Source organism: Triticum dicoccoides, chromosome 2A (genome assembly GCF_002162155.2).
Source record: "Triticum dicoccoides isolate Atlit2015 ecotype Zavitan chromosome 2A, WEW_v2.0, whole genome shotgun sequence".
Taxonomy (NCBI): Eukaryota; Viridiplantae; Streptophyta; class Magnoliopsida; order Poales; family Poaceae; genus Triticum; species Triticum dicoccoides.
In genome coordinates, this window is record NC_041382.1 from 31,561,265 (window position 1) to 31,571,766 (window position 10,502).

The window sequence follows — 10,502 nt, forward strand, 5'->3', positions numbered from 1 at the left end:
GGAGCTCGGTCTCCAAGATGCCCTACTCGTTGTCTCGGCCCTATCCATGAAAAACATCTTCGAGCTTTTAGTCCCTTATTAGCTTGTTTATTAAGGACGACGGAACAAAAATTATTCGGGCAGAAGTCGTAGGAGAAGTGATCATATTCCTTATCTCATTGACTAGAACAAGAAACAACTTGAGTTCACATCCATATATCATTATCATATGGATGCCGTTTTATTCATACACACGCATACACAGTTGAAGTAGTATATACTCGGATCCGTAGCTGTAAACCAGCTAGCGATATAAACGATCAGGCCCATCCGTTGACGACGCTGCTCCAGCGTGTCTTCTTGTCGGCGAATCTGTCCCAGACCATGACCCCGCCATAGTTGTTCGCCTTCTGCACCTTGGGCAGCAGGTCGTAGTAGAGGTACTTGAGGTAAACGGCGACGGTGCCCTGCGCCCCCTCCGGCACGCCGCTCTCCGCCGGCGCGAGGCCCAGGTACACCTGGGTCCTTGGGAACGCCGCCGTCCACTTCTTCCACTGCTCTACCACGCCGTACGTCCCGCCCTTCCCCAGCGAGCATGTGTCGTTGCCGTAGAACCTGACGTGGATGCGCTCGAACAGCCCCGTCCGGAGCGCCGCCCCCAGGCGGCGGTCGGGCAACCCGCACCGCGGCGTCGCCGTCAGGCGCACACCCTTCCGGCCGCGGTAGAACCGGTTGTACCCGTCGAGGCGGCTGGCCAGCTCGTCGTAGTGGTCGGGGGCGCCCTGGTCGATGTAGAAGTCGATGCCGTCGACGGCGGCGTCGCCGAACGGGCGGTACACGCCGTTCCGGCGCCCGCCGAGGTGCGCGTTCCAGAGGTTGTCGGCGACGGCTGCGGCGGAGGCGGAGGACGGGAGGGAGTAGCCGTTCCCGGGCCCGCCGATGGAGAGGAGGACGAGGATGTTCGTGGACTGGCAGTGCTTGATGTCGGCACCGACGCCGGCGAGAGGGTGGCCGGAGAGGTCGCCCCAGTAGCGGCCGTGCCCGAAGACGCTGTAGAAGGAGATGACGACGGTGGAGTAGAGCCCCGTGTCGCAGACCTCGCGCAGCGTGCCCTCGCCGGCGTTCCGGCCCCAGAACACGGTCAGCTGGCCCGTCTGCTTCGCCGTGGCGGCGCCGGCGAGACAGGAGACCAGCACGAAGGCGATCACGAGCGGGTGGAGAGCGAGAGGGCGTCGGAACGCCATGGCGGAGGTTGGCAGTGAGATGGTTCTGGATATTGTGTGATGGTGTAGGAACTTGAAGGCGTTGGGGAGGTCTATATATAGGGTTTGTTTTGGCGCACGAGCTCACAGATAGATGCAGCGAAGGTAGGAGTAGGTCAAGTGTGTTTTCCTGTGTGCGCCGCGCAGTGGAATGCATGGGAAAACAGGGAGCTCGACTTTTCAGGATGAAGAAACAGGGCAAGTGAACGTGCAGAGCGAATGCATATGCATGCATGGGCATGACTGTTATCGATCTGGAAGAGCTCGTCGCCGTCGTCATCCGTGGATGGCTGTAGGTGTATACAATTACAATGGGCGGCTTTATTACAGTGCATGTTCCTTTGGTCATAAACCAGATGCAAGACTCGTACATGCATGAACATGTAGGCTATAGCCTCTGCTAAAAGGTGGAGCTAGCAAAATTTTCCGGTTAGTTAGCTACATAGCTCCTGGTTGAAGGTGCTCTTGTATGCTGAGGTACGAGCCCAGTCAAAGATTGAAAGACACATCCTAAAGCTAGATACAATAGATTTTTCTTTAAAGCTAGATAAAAATTAGAATATGATGCGCCAAGGAACATTCCGGCAACGCAGAGCCGGGCTTCCGGTTTTACCATTTCTTCCTTCAGCGACGCACGCAGGATGAGTAATAGCATAAAACTATTACTACTTTACACGCTAGGGTTTCAAAAAACCATCGGTTTTTTTTTCCGGATAACTATCAAATGGATGGTCGGCTGTTTCAAAAAACCATAATGACCGTGCGATTTAGAATTGATCCGGTTTCTAACAAGTTGGACCCACCCCTAAACAAACCGGATGTTTAACCATTAACTGAGGTCTATGGCCCACATGTCAGCCATGGAGCAAATAATAAAAGAGATTTGCTAAAAGAACCCCCCTCCCCCCGTGAACGGTGGAGGACAAGGACCAGATCGAGGAGGAACTGCTCCCTCCGCCGCCCGCCCACACGTCGCCGGCGACCGCTATGGCAGAAAGGGCGATCCCAGGCGGCGACCCATGGCGACGCGCGCGGGGCGACACTAGGCAGAGCGCCATGGCGGCGCGGCGATGACCCCAGGCGGCACGGGGCTGACCCTAGGCGGAGCGCCCTGGCAGCGCGGCGACAGCGACTCCAAGGACCCGACATGTCAGTTAACGGTCAAACACACCGTCAAAGAGACAGATCGTTTATGTGCGGGCCTGACCTGTCATAAACAGGTTTAATTTTTAAACAACATGCATTTGAGGTTTTTTGAAACAGCCGACCACCCTTTGGTAGTAATCTAAGAAAAAATAAAAACCGCGAAAATCCTTTTCTGGGTCCGGGCTCATCTGCACCCGTGTTGAATAAAAAATTCAAAACAAATACTATTTTTTTTAAAAAATCCAATTTTTCCCCATGGTAGACAATTTGGTGCGTGAGATCCAACCCAATTTTCATATGATTTGGACAACTGAGTAGCTCTCAGCAAAAAAAGGCAAATTCAAGGTACGTAAAACAGTTTACTGTTCACGTACTGTTTTGACCTGATTTGTCTTTTTTGCTGAGAGTTACTCAGATGTCCAAATGAGCTAATATTTGGATTGAACCTCACGCAATAGATTGTCTACCATAGAAATTATTTTGGAATTTTTTGAATTTTTCTAGTATTTTTTCGAATTTGTTTTTAATCGGGTGCAGATGGGCCTGCACACTAAAAACCGGTAATTTTTTGAAACCATCGCCTGTAAAGTAGTAGTTTTATACTATTTACTTCACGCAAGATAGAGTCGCTAGCTGAGCAACGTTATCCATATTTGGGCACCACGGGCGTGACACGTGTCGTGCCAGTGACGGAGTCCTGTGGGATCGGACAAGTTACTTCTTCGTCAAATCGATCGATAACGCGTCCTTCGGAATCAGCAACGTTGCATTAAAACATTTTTTTTTGACTCTGCAAGGGCACGGAAATGGTCTGACGTACGTAAGATCGATGGCTATCACTATGTTAGCAACCAAATCGAGATAGAAGGGATCGGGAAGATGAACTAGAGGAAGGACGAGCCATGATTAGCTGAGGAAATTGTTTTGTTCGTATACAAAATGCTTGGCTTCCTTCCTCACGGGCCTAGACTATATCTCCAGCGCTCACAAACACAACTCACGCACGCTAACCTTACATGGGCCTACTCCATTCTTGGCTCGAGATACGCACGCTGGGAACAATGGGCCGAGTGGAACGGCGATGCCCAGACTTCTTCTCTACTTCCTGAGCTGAAGAGCCTGCTTAATGAACCTGCTTGTCTCCAAGCAGGGATTCGGCTTGCCTGCTCTTTCCCCATGCTTTCATCCGTACTCTTTTAAATCTAATCATCTCCTCTTCTGATTTTAAGGGGATAGGCACACGCACGGGAAGTAGGCAAGTCTCGTCCCCAAGCAGGTGCCGCCGGGAAGCGTTGATATAGAGCTTCCATATCTTCCCAGGTGGAGAGCGATTCAGGCCAGCCGGACCACTTAGAACTTGTTGCGCCGATGTACAGCCTTTTGATACCATGTTCTTCGCAAGGATCTGCTCAGGGAACTGTAAAGAGTTATCCAGGTTGGGAATGCAAGTTGACACCTGATGTGTTGGAGGTAGTGTCGTACATACATCTGTGAGCCCACCAGAAAGTTTGGACAGTCCTAGATACAGGGCTGGACACCGAGACGTGCCAGGCATGGAGAGACTATGGTGCAGGACGGCGTGGTCTATGTGGCAAGACAGGAACTACTCGAGGATTAGGAAACTACTCGTAGCAATTAGGGTAGGACTCTTCCAGTCGAATCCGACTAGTATATTCTTGTAAAACAACCGACCTGTAACCCTGCCCCCGGCATTATAAGGCGAGCAAGGGACCCCCTCCAAAGCAATTCAATCCAACCAACATACAAGACGTAGGGTATTACGCAATCTAGCGGCCTGAACCTGTCTAAATCGTGTGTTCGAGTTCACTTTCGAGTTCCTGATCTCGGCGAGCCCCATGCACTAAACACTACCTCGGGTACCCCCCTCGATAGGTTGCTGGGTCTAAACACCGACAGCCGGCGCGCCAGGTAGGGGCTCTCACTACAGGAATCGACGCATATGCCGACAGCTAAAGCCGTCGGCAAGGGACCTAAAACCGTCATTGGCTATGCCGACGGTTGCCGTTGGCATATACCCGTCAGCAACGAATGCTTCAGCAATCCTCGGTTAACCGTCGGCATAGTCAAGCCGTCGGTATAAATGACCTATGCCGACGGCTTTACTCTGGCCGTCGGCATAGTTTTCCATCGGCAAAAAAATACAGCACGCCGCCTGACGCCGTTCGTGCACGTGTCATCGCAGAGCTAGGCCATGTGTTAACCCTATGCCGACGGCTTTACTCTGGCTGTCGGCATATATAGGAGGTATGCCGACGGCTGAACCGTCGGCATAGGGTGGACACGTGGCGACAGCTGGTGGCTCGTGGCTGGCTTCTATGCCGACAACAAATATAGGTGGTATGCCGACGGCTTTAGAGTGGGCACGTGGCTACATCTGGTGGCTCCTGGCAGGCATGTATGCCGACGGCTGTGTCATCGCCATAACATGGATCTATGTCGATGGCAACAACTGTTAGCTCGGCCAAAGCTATGTCGTCGGCATAATTTTGGTCAATTTTTTTATCTGGTTGTGCTTCTACCCTACAAATAAGCTAGTTACAACACAAAATATATATGTAACAACATCACCATCACATAGCATCATCATGCATCATCTAAACCAACATAGCATCATCCACATACATAACATCATCAAAACAAAATATATAACATCATCCACATACACTGAAGTCATCATTCATGCACAGTCACACATAGCATAATCCTTGAGAAATAAACATAGCATCATCCACGAGAATTACACATAGCACCACCATACCACCGTCGGCCTTCGAGCACCGCCAGAACCCGGAGTCCAACTCCAAATAGCATCATCACTACAAAATGAAGAAGAACAACCATTTAGGATGGCATTTAGCATGGCATGTTGTATAGTTCTAAGTTTGCGGCTTCGGAAATGTTCTAACTATGAAAAAGTGGCCAATGTTCTGATAGCTGAAGCACTAAGAGTGTGTTTGTTTGGGCTGCAACTTCTCCAGCTGCAGCTGCAACGGCTCCGGCTAGAAGGAGCGGCTGTAGTTGCTAGCTGCAGTTGAAAGGTTGGAGCTAAGGTGCAGTCGTTTGGTAGTCATGCTTTAGCAGCTGCAGCTGATGCTGAAACTTGCTGGAATGACCATAACACTCTTGTTATTATGTAGATTGGGTTTAAGTGCTGGTTGTACTGATTTAACAATAAATAACCTGATTAAGAGCTGTTTTTGTTGTAGATGACTATTTTCACATAATTGAACTGAAATTACACTAGTTGGTGGTACAAATAGTATATTCGAATAAATTTGACATATATTGGACATATGAACCCAACAGTTATGGTGAAAATGTTAGGGAACGCAGTAATTTCAAAAAAATTCCTACGCACATGCAAGATCTATCATGGTGATGCATAGCAACAAGAGGGAAGAGTGTAGTCCACATACCCTCGTAGACCGAAGGCGGAAGCGTTATGACAACGCGGTTGATGTAGTCGTACGTCTTCACGATCCGATCGATCCTAGCCCCGAAGATACGTCACCTCCGCGATCTGCACACGTTCAGCTCGGTGACATCCCTCGTACTCTAGATCCAGTTGAGGCCGAGGGAGAGTTTCGTCAGAACGACGGCGTGGTGACGGTGCTGATGAAGTTACCGGCGCAGGGCTTCGCCTAAGCACTACGACGATATGACTGAGGTGTGTAACTGTGGATGGGGGCACGACACATGGTTAAGAGATTGTCTGTTGTGCCTTTGGGGTGTCCCCTGCCCACGTATATAAAGGAGGGAGGAGGAGGAAGACGGCCCTAGAGGGGGCGCGCCAAGTGTGGGGAGTCCTACTAGGACTCCCAAGTCCTAGTAGGATTCCCTTTTTTCCTTTCCGGAGTAGGAGAGAAGAAAGAGGGAAAGAGAGAGGGAGTAGGGAAGGGCAGGGGGCGCTGCCCCCTTTCCCCTAGTCCAATTCGGACCCATGGGGGGCGGACGCCTCCTTCCCTTTGGCCTGCATCCTCTATTCCCGTATGGCCCAATAAGGCCCAATACTTCTTCCGGCGAATTCCCGTAACACTCCGGTACTCCGAAAAATACCCGAATCACTCGCAACTTTTTCGATGTCCGAATATAGCCTTCCAATATATCGATCTTTACCTCTCGACCATTTCAGGACTCCTCATCATGTCACCGGTCTCATCCGGGACTTCGAACAAACTTCGTTCATCAAATCACATAACTCATAATACAAATCGTCATCCAATGTATCTATAATTTTTTATTCTTCCATGCTATTATATTATCTGTTTTGGATGTTAATGGGCTTTATTTTACACTTTTATATTATTTTTGGGACTAACCTATTAACCAGAGGCCCAGCCCAAATTCCTGTTTTTTTGCCTATTTCGGTGTTTCGTAGAAAAGGAATATCAAACGGAGTCCCAACGGAATGAAACCTTCGGGAACGTGATTTTTGGAACAAACATGATCCAGAGGAATTTGAGTGGACGTCAAGCAATCAACAAGGCGGCCACGAGGCAGGGGGCGCGCCTACCCCCCTAGCCGCGCCCTCCCCCCTCGTGGGCCCCTCGTTGCTCCGCCGACCTACTTCTTCCTCCTATATATGTTCACATACCCCGCAAACATCTAGGAGCAGCACGAAACCGTATTTCCACCGCCGCACCCTTTTGTACCTAAGAGATCCCATCTTGGGGTCTTTTCCGGAGCTCCGCCGGAGGGGGCATTGATCACGGAGAGCCTCTACACCAACTCCATGGCCCCTCCGATGATGTGTGAGTAGTTTACCTCGGACCTTCGGGTCCATAGTTATTAGCTAGATGACTTCTTCTATCTCTTTGGATCTCAATACAAAGTTCTCCTCGATTCTCTTGGATATCTATTCGATGTAACTCTTCTTTTTTCGGTGTGTTTGTCGAGATCTGATGAATTGCGAGTTTATGATCCAGATTATCTAAGAACAATATTTGAATCTTCTCTGAATTCTTTTATGTATGATTGGTTTATCTTTGCAAGTCTCTTCGAATTATCAGTTTGGTTTGGCCTACTAGAGTGATCTTTCTTGCAATGGGAGAAGTGCTTAGCTTTGGGTTCAATCTTGCGGTGCTTGATCCTAGTGACAGAAAGGGAAACGACACGTATTGTATTGTTGCCATCGAGGATAAAAAGATGCGGTTTATATCATATTGCATGAGTTTATCCCTCTACATCATGTCATCTTGCTTAAGGCGTTACTCTGTTCTTATGAACTTAATACTCTAGGTGCATGCTGGATAGCGGTCAATGTGTGGAGTAATAGTAGTAGATGCAGGCAGGAGTCGGTCTACTTGTCACGGACGTGATGCCTATATACATGATCTATCTTGAGAGAAGCCACTAGTGAAACCTATGGCCCCGGGTCTATTTTCCATCATACAAGTTTCCAATCTATTTTATTTTGCAATCTTTACTTTCAATCTATATCATAAAAATACCAAAAATACTTATCTTATTATTACCATCTCTATCAGATCTCACTCTTGCAAGTGACCGTGAAGGGATTGACAACCCCTTTATCACGTTGGTTGTGAGGTTCTTATTTATTTGTGTAGGTACGAGGTGACTCGCGCGTGGTCTCCTACTGGATTGATACCTTGGTTCTCAAAAACTAAGAGAAATACTTACGCTGCTTTACTGCACCACCCTTTCCTCTTCAAGGGAAAACCAACGCAGTGCTCAAGAGGTAGCAAGAAGGATTTCTGGCGCCGTTGCTGGGGAGATCTACGCCAAGTCAAGACATACCAAGTATCCATCACAACTCTTATCCTTCGCATTACATTATTTGCCATTTGCCTCTCGTTTTCCTCTCCCCCACTTCACCCTTGCCGTTTTATTCGCCCTTCTTGTGTTCGTCTTTCCATTTTCTTTGATGTCTTACTTGGCTCGTTTGCTCGTTTGGTTGGAATAGTTGTTTATTTATTGCTAAACAGAGAACCTAAGATCTATGGATCCTCATCCGCTTGCTAATATTTTTAAGAGATCCAATTATGATGAACCAATTGCTAGTGAGTTTTGTGCACTAGATTATCTTTATGAAGTTTTGCTTGAAATTCGTGAATCTGAAAATGGTGATGAAGTACTTTATGGAGTGATTCACGATGGATCTTTGAATAGAAAGCATGATTGCAATGATGATAGTATAAATTCTATTAATGTCAATTGTGCTTATAATATGCAAAACCCTAATCTTGGGGATGCTAGTTTTTCTATGTCTACTACTTGTTGCAATGATCATGATTGGGGTGATTCTTCTTTTGATCTTGAAAATTTATTTAAGCCCCATGATGAATGTGAGATTGATAATAGTGTTTGAAATATTATTGTACTCCCTTCGTTCCTAAATATAAGTCTTTGTAGGGTTTTCACTATGGACCACATACGGATGTATATAGATGCATTTTAGAGTGTAGATTCACTCATTCTGCTCCGTATGTGGTCCATAGTGAATTCTCTCCAAAGACTTACATTTAGGAACGGAGGGAGTATTTGGTAGCGGATCCACTTTTCCTTATCTGTTAACGTATACCTTTCCTCTGCCTATGAGCTAGCTAAAGATCCATCGTTATCCTTTCCGGCAATGGAGGCGGAATCAATGGTCATGTCAGGTTTCAGATTCAAAGAGAGATGTCAAGCAAGCGCCGAATCTGAGTACTCAACTTGCCCGACCCGCCTCTTCCACTAGACCGCAACGGCTTTCGCGCTAGTTGCTCAAAAAATCATATAAAAATCAAGCAAGAAAACGGATGCGCTAACGCGCAACGGCTTTCGCGAGGGTTGCATCCGCTATTTCAAGTCCGGACGCTTCCTCCGCTAGGTTATTGAGTTGGCTCCCCCGTTATTCTTCATCGGATCCAGACAAAACTCCAAACATGTAAGAATCTACCTTGAAGCAAGGTTTCTACTGGTTAATGCGTTCCACCCTACTGATGACAGCTAATGTTACTAAAAGCTTAGATGAAGAAAGAGCTTCTGAGCGAAGCTCCGACTGATCCCCACTGGAGATTATATGAGGGGTCTTGGAAACTGTCGTGACGCTTTGGTGACGAAGGTCACCGGGGTGACAGCCCTTGGCAGCTCCCATGGCTGCTGCCTCTGCGCCATCTTGCCCTCGATCCTCCGGCCTTCTGCCTGGATCCAAGGATGACGGAACATGGGGCGGGTCTGGCGGTATCATTGCTACTCCCCGCCTAATGCGGATCATTGTGCAACGCTTATGTGAAATCTCAATCCAAAACGGATTCGTTTCGTTGGTAGAACCCACGCCGACGTCAAGATCAGTCTCCTTTCCTTTCAAAAGTGAGCGAGTAGAGCTGAAGGATTTTTCGAGTCTCAAAGTCCTATTAGAACTCCCGCGCTTGCTCCTTTGGAGCCAAATGGATCCGAATTTCGGTAAGATAATACAAGAATCGTATTTGGTTGGGTTCGCCGGTTATCTTTTACTCAAGCAAGCTCTCTCCTATTCTTCATCCACCAACTAGCAGGAACGTAGGAGCACAAGAGGGTCATCATCTTCTGAAACGATTGGCTTTCGATCTGCTTTCCAAGAGGTGGTTTCTGACATGACCAGAAAGAGTGGAATTCTTGTTAGGATTGGCATGTCAAGTTGCTTTCTCGGACCCTTTGGCTAATCCGATCCAGAAAAAATGAACATTCTCCCACGTGCTTCGGGCCTTGCAATAGCAGTAGATGCTACAGACGTGGTGCTCTAACTATTCGGTTAGCGTCTTTCACTTAATGAATCACGCGTTTTTCAAAGCATTACTCTTCCTGAGTGCGGGTTCGGTGATTCATGCCATGTCGGATGAGCAAGATATGCGGAAGATGATGTGAGGCTTAGAAAGAAGTCCTGCGTAGAGTCCAGGGAGAGCCTATTTTGATTTTTTCTCTAGTTACCCTTTTTCCTTCTCAAACAACGCGTTTGATTTCCTAGGAGATAGTCAGTTGGCACTTTTCACAGAAGAACCGCTTTTCATTTTAAGCACGGGAGTCGTAAGGAAAGACCTCTGCGTAGCTATCAGAACGAATTAATGAACGAAATAAACGAATTCAGGAAATGAGGATAACTTAACGGAGCCCAAA

The 10,502-nt window shown here is 47.9% G+C and overlaps 1 protein-coding gene across 1 annotated transcript; it reads right to left on the reverse strand.

Moving 5' to 3' along the window:
* Positions 1 to 214: 214 nt before the first annotated feature.
* On the reverse strand, positions 215 to 1,246 carry LOC119358768 (xylanase inhibitor protein 1-like). The gene has a single exon (XM_037625189.1). The coding sequence runs from the start codon at positions 1,221 to 1,223 to the stop codon at positions 300 to 302; it is 924 nt and encodes a 307-aa protein (XP_037481086.1). The 5' UTR covers positions 1,224 to 1,246; the 3' UTR covers positions 215 to 299.
* Positions 1,247 to 10,502: the final 9,256 nt, after the last annotated feature.

Excerpts from the sequence above, each read along its gene's own strand:
- LOC119358768 (XM_037625189.1), bottom strand. The coding sequence starts at position 1,223 with ATGGCGTTCCGACGCCCTCTCGCTCTCCACCCGCTCGTGATCGCCTTC.